The sequence below is a fragment of the Corvus hawaiiensis genome, chromosome 28, assembly GCF_020740725.1.
Source record: "Corvus hawaiiensis isolate bCorHaw1 chromosome 28, bCorHaw1.pri.cur, whole genome shotgun sequence".
Taxonomy (NCBI): domain Eukaryota; kingdom Metazoa; phylum Chordata; class Aves; order Passeriformes; family Corvidae; genus Corvus; species Corvus hawaiiensis.
Window position 1 is genome coordinate 4,654,813 of NC_063240.1, and position 14,865 is coordinate 4,669,677.

Here is a 14,865-nt window from a genome sequence, read left to right on the forward strand (position 1 = left end):
GGAAACACTTGCACTGACTCTAGTGCTGTGAAATAATCCTCTGTTGTTTGAACTGGCAAGCAAATAACCATGGGCTGAGATTTGACAGCCAGAAATGCATCTGATGGTCTTGCCTTTCTCTTCAGGGACCCCTGGCTGGCTGGGCAGAGGGCGTTGAGACATCTGGGAAAGTCAGTTATCCTACAGCTTGCAATCAAATCAACATCAAATTACAAGTTACTCATTATTTTCTTCTTCAGAGAGCCCTCACATTTCCTGGGTAATTCCTGTGGTTTCTTCCTCACACCATTTCTGTTGAATCAAAAGCATTTTTCTTTACCCTGCCTTTTGGGAAAAGTCCATTGAAACAGTGAACACTCCATCCTTGCAGTTTTACAGATCTTCTGTTGTCTGACAGGGCTCACTAACACAACCTTTTGGAAGTCCTGCCTTCATGTGGGAATTTCAGCTTTCCTTTTTGGAATTCGGAAGAAAAAATAAAAGCCAGTCTTCCTGGCTGTGCAGCACAGGTTAAAACTGTGACACCTTAGGGACTCAAGCTATAAAGGCAAATATAAATACACACACCTATGGGTTTGGAATCTTTTCTGAATGCCCAGAACAGCAATAGTAAAAGGGAATGGAATCACTGACAACGTAAGATTTTTTCACAGTGAATCCTGCTACATACAGCCCAGTTCTGAAGACTGCACAAAGGAAAAGGATCCAGCCTGTTCCCTTTGGATGCCTCTGTGGCAGCTGGGGACCTCTGAAAGGGCTCTTCTGCTGCTGACCTCTCCCTCTCTGTATCTTGGAGCCCAACCCATGATCCGGGATCCTCTCGATTCCGTCAGCTCCCAAACAGGGCTGTTCTCCCACAATATCCAGGCTGACTCATCCCTCTCCAGCTGGGCTGGAAGGCTGCAAACCCTTTCACCTAATCTACTATCAAACCCTTTCACCTGATCTGTGATCCTAAAGCCATCGATCCCAAACCCTCTGGCATTCTCAGGGCTGATACTAAACCTGCTGGCATTCTCAGGTCATCAGCTCCATCATTCTTCAGCTCCCCAGCAGGGATTCCTGCAGCACTGGAAGATCTCTCCCCTCCTCGGCACAGCACACCCTCCCCTCCTGCTGTTTTCCCCTTCACTTTCTCTACAGCTCCTGCTTTTCACCCTCTGATTGGCAATTTCCCGTGCTGTCCAGCAAGCAGGGAAATTCACTCTGATCTCTGACTGTCGAGTTCCCATGGAAACATGCTCTGGGCACCGTCAGCCATGCAGGCAGCAGGAGTGGGGGCCAGCACAGAGCACGTTGTTGATGAAGGTACCACGGGAACAAGCCAGGGGTTGAGGACAAATGCTATGGCCAAGAGAGAGCACACAAGCACGGAACACAGCTCCTACAAAGCCAGTGAATTCAGGTCATCTGGCCAACAGCAGGCAGCAGCCAGGATCAGGGAGAGAGGGAAGCCTGCTCCTGGCTGTGGATGGGATGCAGCAAATCTCCTTGGGAAGCTTCCTCGTTCCTGGGCAGTGCTAAACAGCTTGGGTTACCTGTCATGGCCCATCACTGCAGCCCAGTGCTCCAGACAAGCACATCAACTCCTCTGCCCTCTCTGCTCCACCTCCTCCTGGCACTCCCAGGCTCCCAGCAGAGAGCAGGGAAAAGCTGACAATGCATGCCCCAGCACCACAAGTCCCACCCTGAACTAATGCAGGCAGCAACTTTTTCGTGGTGAATTTGTTCTGCAGGGTGCAGGAACACTGAGCATCCAGATATCCCCACACAGCCCCTGCAGGGATTGGCCAAAACTGCCCCTTTGGCAGAAAACTTAGCATCTCTCAGACCAAGAGACAAATTCTGGTGCTCTAACTTCACGTACTTAATTCAGGGTGCTCCACTTGGGAAATGTCAGTCCCTGGTGAGTATAAAAGAGGTTCCCTTCAAGGATAATGCAGAACAGTGCCTCACTGATGCATGCAGCTATTCCCTTGATAAATTCCTTATCCATACAGTTCTGCCCTGCCCCAAATCCTTCTTTTACCTCCTGCCAGGGGGGGCTATTGCTATAGGGATATTGCTCTTCCCATATCTGCAAAGTTGTTCAGCCACTTCTCTGACAAGTGGAGCATCACGGCAGAAACGTTTCAGAAGAGCAACCTGACTCAGACAAACACAGGGTGCTGTCTTGATGCTGCTCCTGCCTCAGGAAGAAATCCAGTGTTTGTCATGGATCCTGTGGGAGCCACTTGTTTTTGAGCTCTGCAATGAGCCTGAAGGGAGGTGCACAGGCTGCAGGAGACAGGTGTTCAGACTCCAAAGATTACTGCTCTTATCCATGGGAAGCAGAGTTGATGTTCTGACATTTGCAACCATTAGGGAATGTGGCACTTTTCATAAGCTTAGAGATTTCAGAGTCCAGTGCCTTGGCCAAAAGCTTGTTTCTAAATCAGCACCCTGGTTTTTAACAGGTCAAAACCTGGTTTTGACCTGTTTCAGCTCAATTTTACAGAGGCATCAGAGATGTCACATCCCAACACCTAATACCAGGTGGGTGTGTATAGAATAGTCCCCAGTAGTGCCCCACCAACAAAAGAGAGATGCAGAGATGGCCTCAACCCTGGTTAGACACCAGAGACTCCAGAGCTGCACTCATCAGACATACAAACCTTTTTTTTTTTTTAATCAGTGTGGTAGGGGAAGGATTGACCACCTTAAGGTTGAATCCAGAGACAATATGAGGTACCAGTGAGAAGCCAGCCCCCTCTACACCCCCTGCAGGCACATCTAAAGGACCTCTCATCCATTCATAACATCATTTTCAACAGTGAGAGTGAAACACCCTGAAGACTCTGGTCTCTTTTTATTGTGTATAGCTTAAATAAGGACCTTAAACTCTACCCTAAACCAAGGGACTGAAGTAAAATGCTCAGAGTTCAGTAAAAGTCACTTAACAACCAAAAGTTACACATTCTGACTTAAACACTTTTTTTTTTAAAGGAGGATCACACAACCGTAAATACACTCATATAAAATATTATGAAATACATCTCATGTTCTTGATAGTGCAATAACTCTCAGTCACTACAAACTGTTTGGAAATTTAAAACAAAAGCCTTCCAAATCTAAATAAAGCATGCAGGACGTGCTGTCCCACAGCACAAACAAGAGCACACGAGCCCTCCCCTGGCCTCTACTAAACTGCTTGCAGGGGCAGCACCAACAGCACAGGGCCTGGAGAGGCAGATGTAGGAATGAAGAGAAAAGGAAAAGAAATAGATCAGTAAGGCAAGGAGAAGAAGCAAAATGAGTAAATGGATTTGGAAAGGGCTGAAGTTGCAAACCTTCTCCACCTGGAGGAGGCATTTGAGCTGCTGAGAGCTCCCCATTAAATTACCAGATTCTCTTGTTCCCAACCTTCCAGCTCTGAACTTCTCAGTATATGCTGCTCTGACCAAGCTGGTCCCCTGCAGGCTGACAGCACCTCCATCTCAGGATCCTTTCCCTACAGACATTATTTCCCCATCATGTGATCTTTTCTGCAATAGCATTTTGGCCTTGACAATGTGCTGGGGGCTGCTGCAGGACTGAGAGTGGCGGGGCTGAGACAGCTCAGCAGTGATGGGGGAGGCAGTGGAGGGAGCTGCAGACAGGAGAATCAGCTGCAGAGCAATGAGCTGAACACGTTAAAAAGCCAGTACTGCTGCAGGGATCTGGCTCTTATTGGGCTAATCAGGTGCAGGAATGAAGGAACCTCTTCCTAAAGGCTTCAGGAGCCCCAGTGCCGTACAGGTCTGCTTCAGTAATGTCCTGGGACAGGTACTGCCAGGCTGATAGCACCCTCAAATAGCTGGGAAAGAGGATGGAGAGGGCAGCCACATCATCACCCTTAGGACCTGGTGTGCTGTCAGCTGCCTGCTGTGTCCAGCTATGACCCTACACTGCCCTCCTGCCCCCCAGATCTCTGCCACACACAGACTCCTCCTCATACAGAGGAAGGCAGGGCCAGGACCCTGTGTCTCATTTCCTGGTCCCCCTCACAAGTACAGGGCCACCAAAGGAGAAACAAGGAGAGATGACAACTACCTCCACGGCTCTCGCTGTCTGCAGGCTTCACCTGGATCGGGCGCGCCATCTGCAAGGGAAGAGAAATGCAGAGGTTATTGCTTGGCCCACTGCCCAGCACACGCTGCCAAAGGCACTGTCAACAGGGCACCAGGAGAGTGGCAGAAGGGAAACCAAGACATTCTGATGGCAACCAGTACCCTTTGAAGAAGGGACCATTCTTTCCAAAAGAAGCCTGGCGCTTTTCCCTGTTCAGCTGCTCACCCCAGAGAACAGCTCTCCTGGAAATGCCCACCATGCATAAACCTCTGCCTCCTTGGGTGCTGCAAGTGGCACAGAAAGGACTCTGAGGAAGCAGCTCATCACCATGTGACTGGAGCCTGAACAGTGGTCAGGGTGGCCTGAGGTGAGACCGTGCCTGGAAGCTCTTCCTGTGTCTGCCCTGACTCAGTGCAGGCATGGCCACGTCACCTAATTGAGCCACTTACTGTCCTTGCAGCAGGGAAGAGACACTGCCTCTGAACTTGGCTAGAAGCTGCACAGCAAGCAGGCATGTCGTGTTTCCCCTTCCCCAGCCCTCATGCAGACAGCTCTGTGCACTAGAGTAGCTCTTGAGAAGGGCAGTGCTGCTCTCCAGCAACATCTCTCATCTCTGGCCCTCAGGGGCAGTGCTGAGGTTGAAAGTGGCAAAACTCCTCTCGCTCGGGCGTGGAGAAGAGCTTTTTCCTTCTCTCGCAGCCATTAGTGTCATCAGCAATAATCCAACCACAAATAAGCCTGAAGGGTAGCTTAGCTCACATGGTATGGGGATTCTCCAGGTAAGACAGAAGTAGCTGCATTAAGGAACCCACAGCTTTAACTGTCTGATTTGAAAAGCAGGGCAAAACTCATCTGCTGGCAGGTCTGTGTGTCCTGTGCTGCCCAGAGAGGCAGCTGACAAGCTGTAGCCTCCTTTCCCAGCTAGCAGGATCCAACTGCACCAGAATAACCTCCGAGGAATGGTGCACAGGGCAGATTTCCACATTCACAGCACATCTCACTCCATGTCTCTCAGCATCATTCACAGAGGCTGACAGTGACCTGAATCAGTGACATTCATAATAAAAAACAATCAGAATATCGCAGGGAAGGCCTGCACACGAGCTGCAGGTCCAGGCATAGTCTGCCCCTTCTCTCAGGAAACCCCTGAGGAAAACCAGCAACAAAACAGAAAACTAAATCAAGCCATAAAAGTCACCAACTGAAATGTGTTTAGAAGCCAGCAAGCAATATGTGGAGGGCTGTCAGTCTCCAAGTGGTGGCTGAGCCAGACTGGCCAGAAACCAGAGGCAGAGCCCACATTCCCAACAGCTGGAGGAAATCCGTGAGGTAGCTTTGCAGTTTGCAGGACAGAGATGCCAACCAGGAGGTGACAGGCTGGCATGGCATGGCACACAGCCTGGCAGCTGGGGGCTGTGAGCTGGCTTCCCCTGACTGATGGACCTCAGGCAGGATGAGCAGAGGCTGGGAGCAGGCCCACGCAATTCCTGCCTCAAGGACTGATCATGGGGCTGCTGATAATGGCCCCAGAGACGGGCTGGCAGCTCCCCAAAGGAAGGCCAAGCTGCTGCCGTGCTGCACCTTGACAGACAACAACCTCCATCCCCCAAGACCTGCTGAATCATTTAGGGAAGGACAAGCTGCAGGTCCTTTTCCCACTCTTGATCAGCCGCATGGATGTGCAGAGCTCCTGACATCCTGCTGTTGCTGCCATGTGGCCCCAGCACTGGAGCTCGCCAGCTTCTGGGCTGCTGCTCCCCCAGAGAGCTGCCAAGGGCCTGGCACCTCTTTCCTGAGCTGAGTGGGATGTGGGGCAGGGGTTCAGGAGTCTGCGGTCAGAGATTGTTCCACAAAGTCTCCAGTTTCCTTGCTGAGAGGCTTCTGTCACTGCTCACAGTCCCTGGCAGCCTGCCTGTGTGAGCTGAGGCTGGCAGAGCTGTGGGAGCAGGCTGAGTGGGAGAGGGCAGGCAGCCCAGATGTGTGCTCAGAAGAGAGGGCTCCGTGCAGAGCCAGGAGAGGCAGCTGGCCACGTCACATCCCACTGCTCCCCCAGCACCGAGGAATAGTTTTGTTTCTAGCCAGGATGCAAAACCAGGGCTGAACTAACTGAACTGATGGGGAGGGAGACGGAGGGAAAGACTCGGATCTCAGCTTCTGTGAGGAAGCCAAAGCCCCAAAGCCATTTAGGTGTAGGAGGGGCGGAAGGGATGCTGTGGAAATGCAGTGCACACACAGCCAGCACCACCCTCCCAGGGATGCAGGGGCTGAGGGCGAGGAGTCGGAAAGGATGGGGGGAGAGGAGGGGGAGGTTAAGTACCTGAGGCCATCTCCCTGTCCCCTCCCCCAACAGGGCTGTCACTCCAGCTCCCAGCACCTAGGATAAAGGAGGTGTTGTCATGGAAACGGTTATTCACCACATGGAACCTGACATTTGCAGTTGCCATGGAAACCAGCTCTTGGGGGCATTCCCTCTGCTTTGCACAAAAGAGACATTTTGATATGATCTCTGGGGAAGGGGCCCCCTCTACCCATCTGTCCATCTCTATCCTTTTGCCCATCCCAGGGACCTGACCCCAGGGGTGGTGACCCCACGGAACCTGCCACCGTGGGCGAGTGCATCCCACAGGGCCACTGACCAAGTGAAGTGATGTGCCCACAACTGGGCCACAGCACAACGCCCTGGCAGGAGAGGTGGCAGTGCCAGTACAGTGATGTGGGTCAGTACCGGTGCAAATCTGGATGCAGCTCCTGGCTGGGGCTACAAGAGAGAGCAAGGCTGCCCTGCACCTCTCAGCTGCGACCACAGCTCCTCTCTTCCCACCTGAAACAGCACCTGGGGTGGGCACAGGAAGACTTTCCCTCTGCCCATATCAGACCAAGCCCTCAGTAAAAGGCTGCCCATTTCCAGAGGCCTTGCCAGCTCCAGTGACTTTGAGAGACACCCACCAGTCTGAGGTCAGGTCCCTGGGCTGGTCGTCATCTGCTCTGGAAGATACAGGTAAAGAGAAGAAAACAAGATACAATTTGTCCAGATGCTGAGGCTTGGAGAAGAGCAGCAGGATTGTCTGCCTGCTTCTTCCTGAATTGGGAGGTCTCCCAGCTGAGGCAGAGGCAGCCATGGCCCTCCTTGCATAGAAGCAGACACCCAGAGGCTTCCACGAAGAAGGACACCGCCACTTTAATCCTTCCAAGTCTCATGTTGCCACCAAAGATGAACAAATTATCGAAGGCCTCTTGTGCAGAGGGAGTCCACAACAGCTTTAACTCAACTCCATGTGTCTCAAGGCCTTGAGAACTGTCCCTGGGGCATCCTAAACTTTGTATACAGGTCTCAGACAAAGAGCTGTCCCCTACAGGAACACACAGTAAGAATGGTCAAGCTTTAACTCTCCCATTTGAGGGAGAAAAAGAGGAACAGGACAGCAGGGAGGACCTGCTTCTGGCTTACACAGCAAACTCTGGAAGTACAAATTCTCCTGGCCTCCAGTCATCACCTGAGGCTGCACAGTAATCAGAGAGCACACAGGGATAAGAAAACTCTATTTGTATATACTCAGCTGGGCCCAGAATCCAGGAGGTAGGATGTGCCTGCCTTAAATTTCCAGAGTGAAGAAAATGCACATGCACAGACATGGTTGCCTTTTACCACACAGGAGCACATAGGTGAGCACACGTGTAGGATGGAGAACTCGAGCAAATGATTCATGAGCCTGCACCTGCCTCACAAGCTGAGCTTCATCTTCCCTGTTAAATTATTCAGCTGAGCATTATTAGTCTTTGTTTCTTAAGAATATCACATTAACATTTAGCACAGGCTGTCAGGACACCGTGGGCAAAATGTCCTCTGCCCCAGTCCCTCACCCTCATACTTCAGGGTCCCTCTTACCTGCTGCTGCTGACACTCTAAGGGCTGTCAGCTCCATGACCCACTGCACTCAAGAAATCCTCTGGAGCAGCAGTGGGCACCAGATGGGCAGCAAAGCTCCTACTGCCCTGCTCCAGCTTCTCTCTCACATTTCCCTCCTGGCTGGATACACAGCTTCCCAAACACAGCTGTCCCTACCCTGCTCAGAGCTCTCACAGACAGCATCTCCCTGCCTGCATCACTCTCCCTCTCACAAGCCTGCAGCCTTTGTTGGCTTTCTGGGGGGTTACTGGTGGGGGGGGCCGCCAGATGATGACAAGGCCATCCCGACCTCGGGAGCGTTACACAAAGCACAGCAGCCACATGTCCCGTGCAGCCCCCTGGGAGCCGTGAGGAGATACCCACAGGGAGAATCACTGCAGCCCAGAGGAGCTCAGGGATTTCCAGGGAAGAGGCAAGGCTGAGAGGCCTTGCTGACAAGTGTCTGGATTACATCCCACCCCATCCCCAGGATCTGGGCAGCACAGAGAAGCAGGGAACCCCGCTCTGTTTGGGCTTCCCCCCTGCTTTTGAGGAAATGCTCCCCACCTTTGCAGCACTCTTGGGATTAATGATCTATGGAAAATTCCTGGCACTCCTAAAGTCAGAGGAAGCTTTGCTATTGGTTTCACCAAGGCCAAAATGCACCACTTCTCTCATCACACCCCAAAAAAAGCATTCTGGAAGTGAATTGGCTCCCCGTGTTTAATCAGTTTAGTCAGTCAGCTCAGCAGCCTGGTAGCCCTGTTCTTCAAGGAGAAGAAGTGACTCCCACATCCCGCTTATTCAGCTTTCAAACTGCAAAAGCTGGATAGAAGGAAAAAGCCCCCTGGGACAGGAGGGCAAGCCTCTCTATTAATTACGAGTAAGTGATGTAAAATAGCCCCTTAGGTGCAATGCAGGGGAACCTCACAGTGTTAAGAGGGTCAGAAGCACAGTGTACGAAACACACAATGCAGGCTGGCTTCTCTGGGCTGTCAGGAACCAAAAGGCATCCAAGGCCATTGGCAGAATTAGGTCCTGGGCTTTTCAGCTTTACAAATTGTGGGCTTGTCCTCCTCTGGCCAGTTAAAAATGCCCTGCCTGAATGATCATAATCACTTCTACCTGGGCAGAGCACATAAATCTAAATGCTAATTTGTTCATTTGGATTCCGTTTCTGATCAGGAATGCAAGCAGGGATGGATTGGTGCCAGTCTCAGTACTCAAGCATCCTACTTGCATCTTCCCTCTGACATCTCAGTGTGCCTTAGTCCTGTCCAGGAGAACCATCCTTCCCCGAGAAAGGGGAGGTGTCTCACACTTCTCTGACATGAGCAACATTAGTACCAAGTTCTGGCACAGCTCTAAAGGCTGCTTATGAATTCACCTCATTCAATCCCACTGTGGAGGAGACAACGATAATTATGAGCAGTGTGTTCCAGGTGGAGGAATTGAGGCATGTGGCGATGAAGATCATGCAGAAAGTCTATGGCAGAAGCAGGATATGAATCCCAGAGTACAAAGCACACAGCTCCTGCCTGAATGGCTCAGCTATGACTTATTGCATGAGCAAAGAAGATTGCTGAAGGACTGATGAAACTGAAAACCCAAAAACTCCTCTAGAAAGCTCATCAAGACCACAAGAGATCGTTCTGGCCTCCAGAAAGCCGTGGGCCTGAGAAGCCAGGCACAGCTGGGTACTCAGACCCACAGTCCTGTGCCAGCTGCAGGATCTTGCTTCAGCAGAGACAGACTTGCCCAAGATTTGTCACGTTTGTCACTCCCACCAAGGTAGAAAGTGCTCAGCAGGCCTAGGGAATGCTTAAGGCTTAAGGCCTGCAAAAAGCAGGAGTAAGATGCTGTGAGATGGGTCACCAAGTTACTCTGAGCAAGAAAGCTGCATGGGGAAAAGCTGGGAGCAGTGCCACACTCAGCTGGCTTTGATCTTTCCACTGGAAAAGACACCCAGCACCCCATGCCTCTCCCTGTGCCCACTGGTGCACCATTGGTCCAGTGAGCACATTCAGGTGATTCCCTGTGCACAAGCTGCAGCCTCCAAGGACCCCAGGGAACCAGGGAAGGGCAGAGCCTGGGGCAGCAGGTGTCTGAGCTGATGGACACAGCAGCTCTGCAGAGCCTGCACAAGCTTCTCCTGGCTGTGCTGGAAGGTTCACAGGCTGCCATCGGGCTGCTGCAGCCGTGCCCTTCTCCTGCCCCACGGCAGAGTAATGACAGTGGCCAGGAAAAGACATCTCTGCTGATGTAACAGAGGGGGCCAGGCACAGGGACCCTCTGCCTGCACACAGAGCGGCTGTGCCAGTTCCCTTGGCAACCACTAACACCGACAATCCAAGCGGAGCAAAACCTCCGGCGATAATGACGCACCCACGGGAAAATCCACCCAAAACGGGCCCAAGCCCCAGCACCACCAAATGAAGCAGTTCTGGGCTGATTTGAGATAAGCTGTTTCCCTTCAGGGGTGCTGGCAGACTAGAAAAGAGGCCCCAGGTGACTGCAGGATGCCCCTGGAGACAGTCAAATCTCATTTGGAGAAAGCCCTCAATGATCTGGTGTAGTCAGCCCTGCTTTGAGTGGGGTTTGAGCAGAGACCCCAGAGGTCTCTTCTACCATAAATTATCCTATGATTCTATCTACATCCATGTTCATGAACACTTTTGTGCAGGCACACACCCCAAACGACCCCACGGAGGTGGGAACGTGGAGCCTTGCTCAGGAGGGTGGTGCCTTTGCAAAGACAAAGGTCTGTGTGGGCTGGTGTGCACGTACAGGTGTGTTCACAAGCACAGCTAAGGGAGATCACCAGGGAAGACCCAGCTCTGGGAGGCAAAAGCCAAAGCTCTGTGCTGCAAGGAGATGCCAGGGCCTGGCTGTGCAAAGGGCAGCAGTTTCTCTGGAGAAAGGAAGACCCCTTGTGCACAGGACAGAGCCTGCACGAGTCCACTCGGTCAGCATGTGGGAACGAGTGCTGATCTTTAGTTTCACTGTTCTTCCAATTCCATAGGGAACAAGAGGCAATGGCTGCATTGGCAGCTTGCTCTTCAGTGTTGGCACTTCACTGGGCAGCTGCCTTGCCTTACAGAGAGTTCTCAGCCCCTCAAGCCAAACCCTCAACAGCACAAGCGTTTGCAATTCCCTCTGCACTGAACAGGCACTTCTGCTGCTTCTTGCCCAGGGGCTGCTTTAGCCCAGCACCTTCCTGTCCATGAGATAGCCTTGGCATGCTCTCTGTATTGCTAACTGATGTTGCATGGCTCTCAGGAACTTGCTGGTACTGTCTATCAAACCTGCAAGATGGACATGGGAAAAACTTCTCCAGCCTGCCCTGTTCAAGGGATGCAGCTGCAAAGATTAACAAGTGGGGCCCAGCTTCAAACCTCAGCCAAACATTTAGACCACATGAAACTTTGAGAAATACTGATCCAGGCTGGCTTCACACCAGCATTGCACAAACAAGAGGGGAGGGAAGAATGAGATGCTTTGCCCTCTCCAGCAAAGTCCCTCCAGACACCTGTGCTCCCTCCTACCACCACGGGCTGAGGATCCTGACAGATGGCCCAGGTGAGCCCTTGCTCCTGGCAGCACAGGACACAGCCTACCCACAGGGATGCCCTCTGCTCGAGCTCTGCTGGGTCTCTGCACTAATCCTGGTGCCCAACCACCTGAATTAGTGCTGCAGCATCTCAACCCCTGGTGCATTCCCAGAGTCTCTCTCTGCTCTCATGCTGCTGCTCTCTGTAATTTTCCATTCCTGTGTCCCTGCATCCATGAGTTCTCCCTATGATGTAGCCACATTTCAGTACCCTCATCACTGCTCTTAAACTGCCCGTATTCCCAGCTTGGATCAATACCAATTTCTGCCACTTACTTGCCTACCTTTCAGCAGGCCTTTCTTTGTTCTGCATAGAAATAAAACTGTAACTGTACTTTGCCAAAAGAATTACTTTTTTAAACCTCCCCCCTCCACTTCCTCCCTCTATTCTTCTTCCTCTTCTTCTTCAGGAGCAATTTTATGTAATTTGCAACTGTCTGGCTGCAAATGAAAAGAGACATAAAGCGTTTCTGCGAAATATTGAAAAGCTGGATGCTTTTCCCTCAAATTTCACTTAGCAAGAGGCTTTAACTTGCTGTGTGATCACTGTGTGTCATTAATAACCTCTCCAATTCCTTTCAGAACTCAGCAAAGTGAAGGCACAATCACGAATCAAAGGCATGGGTTATTGAGATACAGTATCATTTCACTGAGGCAGGGAGGAGTGTGCCAGGGAGTGGGGAGAAGGTGAAACACTGCACTGCTGGGCTGGCTGGCAGCTGAAGAGGAGACTGGATTTAGGAAAAAGGCCTGATTTCAACAATTCACCAGCTCTGAGGGCAGCACAGGTGTTCTAGATAATACAATATACAGCTGTACAGGTGAGACTGGTTGAGTCACCATCAGACGTGTGGATGTGGCACTTAAGGACATGGTTTATTGCACTTGGCAGTGCTGGGTTAATGGTTGGATTCAATGATCTCCGAGGTCTTTCCCAGCCTGATGACTCTATGACAGTCTTTACACCCTGAGCACAGTGGTCCATAAAAAAGAATATAAAAGCCAAAATTCTGTCTACCTCAGAAAAAGATGCTGAGCCTTACTGTCAAAAAATAAGCTTTTTAGAGTTTAAATTCCATTCAGTTACCATGCATCCAACAGCACTCAATTCAGAAACAAAAGAGAATTTTGATCTCACACAAAGAGAACTTGCCCCAAATGCCACAAGAATAAATACAGACCACAGTGATTCCTACTGACTTACATGGAAAACCTAAAATATAAATATAACTATATATATAAAAGCTTAGGAAAGCTACACTGCACTCATGGCCCTGCAGGTGGGCTGACATTGCTGGCATCAGACCTGGAGGACCTCAGCAACACCTCTGCAGGCCCAGACCTACCCAGTGACAACCTGGAGAAGAACCCAGAATTCCTGCTCCAGCTGCCTGATCACAACCTAAGGACCTCTCAGAAACCATATCAAAGCACTCCCACAAATCTGTCCTTACCAAATCCTCAGTCTAGACCAAGAAAGTAATTTGTCTCTATTCAGGTTCATGAACTGTTGAGTTCAACCACAGTTCTCTGCACTGACACCAACAAAGGAAGGTACTTTGGTTCTTGTGGCATCTACTATTGCTTGGTGGTACAACAGCAAGTGTAGGATCAACACAAGATCCTTTCTCTGCCAGTTTGATCCCTTGCTGTCTCTAAACCTGCTGATGCTTGGTCATGCATTCAGGTGACACTTTGTGTCACCCTACACTTCATAACCCTTCAGCTTTCTTTCTTCTACTGCTATGTGCAACACAGAGAGAGCATATGGGTAAAATGCACAAGAAATCAGTTGTTTACCAGACTGTGGCCCATTGACTGAAACCTCGGAGGTGTGGTCAGTACACTCTGTGCTCTGCCCTATGCTGGGGCCCTGACTAAATTCCTGGGGATAGGCTTTACCCCAGAGTTCATCAGAAGATGATCCAGATGTGAATGTACAGAGATGAGATTGTACGGCCTTGCTCCCCAAACAGGGAAGCAATTGCCTGGCATTCCTGTCTGGGATTCATTTCCAAACTGTTCCCCGTGATCAGCTGGGCCAGAAGGGCTGGTGATGCTACACAGACACCAGCACACCACGGCTGAAAGCTACCCCAGCTCACCCAGCCCACATCCATGCCAAGTAACCATCTCTAAATGACCAAAGAGAGAGAAAATTGTGCCTCCTTGGTCACTGAGGGACTGAACAAAAGAGAAACTAAATGTGATGAAATGGTATTTTGGCAGCCTGAAAATAGACAGCTCCAAATGCAGCACAGCTCATCTTCATCCTAATCCTGAAACATAATTACACCACACTGCTCATTAACTGTCTCCAGACAAGTATGTTCAAAAGTACTCACCTACCACAGACTTCTTACTGTTCCCAGGCAGTGTCTTACACCTCCCTTAACATAAAAAGCCTTTAGATCACCACATCATAGATAAATTGCTGCTTTAAACACTGCTCCATGCAGCTCTCTGAGACCCCTGAGAGCACAGGCAGTAGAGAATACAGTGAAACATGCAGCAAATTCCTGGTGTAGAACTGTAGCAAAACTGAGATTGCCTTGAATCCACCAAGCCTCACATGAATAATTTTTCAGAGACATGTCTGACTTCCCCACTGCATTAACAGCACTGTACCATGACTCCTCTCAGCTGCTCCTACATCCTTTGACTTGTTCTTACAGACACTGTCAGCTCTGCCCTGGACCAACACACGAGGTTACACTGCTTTAGTTCAAAAAGCTGACCATTTCCCATCACACAAAAATAACTCAGGCAGATTTGTGCTGGTTATCTGTACTCTTCCCCCTGGCTGTCCTGAGATAAGGATCCTGTTAAGTGGTAATTAAGTTACATGCATTTTCCAGCACTCAAACGCCAGCACGGGCCCATGCAAAAAAAGCACAGGTAAGCAAATACAGAAAAGGAGGTTTGTGTTTGTGTGTGGAGGTCTTGAAGGCAGCTGGGAGAGATGAGAGCTGGGAGTTCTTTGGACCTGTATGGGTTAAAGAGGAAATGTTATGGTTAAGAATTCCTAACCATCCTCCAGAGACCCCTGGTTTACATTAATTATTCTGTTGCCTTGAGCACTCAGGGCCTCCTGTGAGCTTCTATCTATAAGTACCCAACTCCTCCTCCTACTCACCTCCAAATGAATCCTTTCAATGTGCTTGATCAACCCCCTCAGTACAGCAAGGGAACTGCCCAGTCAAAGCTCTTAAATCATACCAAAATGGGAAAGGAAACAATCCAGAACTCCTTTTAGCTCTCCAGCAGGTCCCAGGGAGGC

General features: G+C 50.5%; 1 protein-coding gene across 2 annotated transcripts in view; it reads right to left on the bottom strand.

The window, feature by feature from the left end:
• CELF5 (CUGBP Elav-like family member 5) overlaps positions 1-14,865 on the bottom strand; it is a 37,405-nt gene that overhangs the window by 14,965 nt on the left and 7,575 nt on the right. Inside the window, exon 3 of one of the 2 annotated variants that reach the window (XM_048288374.1) lies at positions 4,072-4,120. In XM_048288374.1, the coding sequence (XP_048144331.1) occupies positions 4,072-4,120 (49 nt within the window). Of the gene's footprint in view, positions 1-4,068; positions 4,121-14,865 lie in introns of both variants that reach the window. The other variant, XM_048288373.1, reaches the window with a different exon arrangement.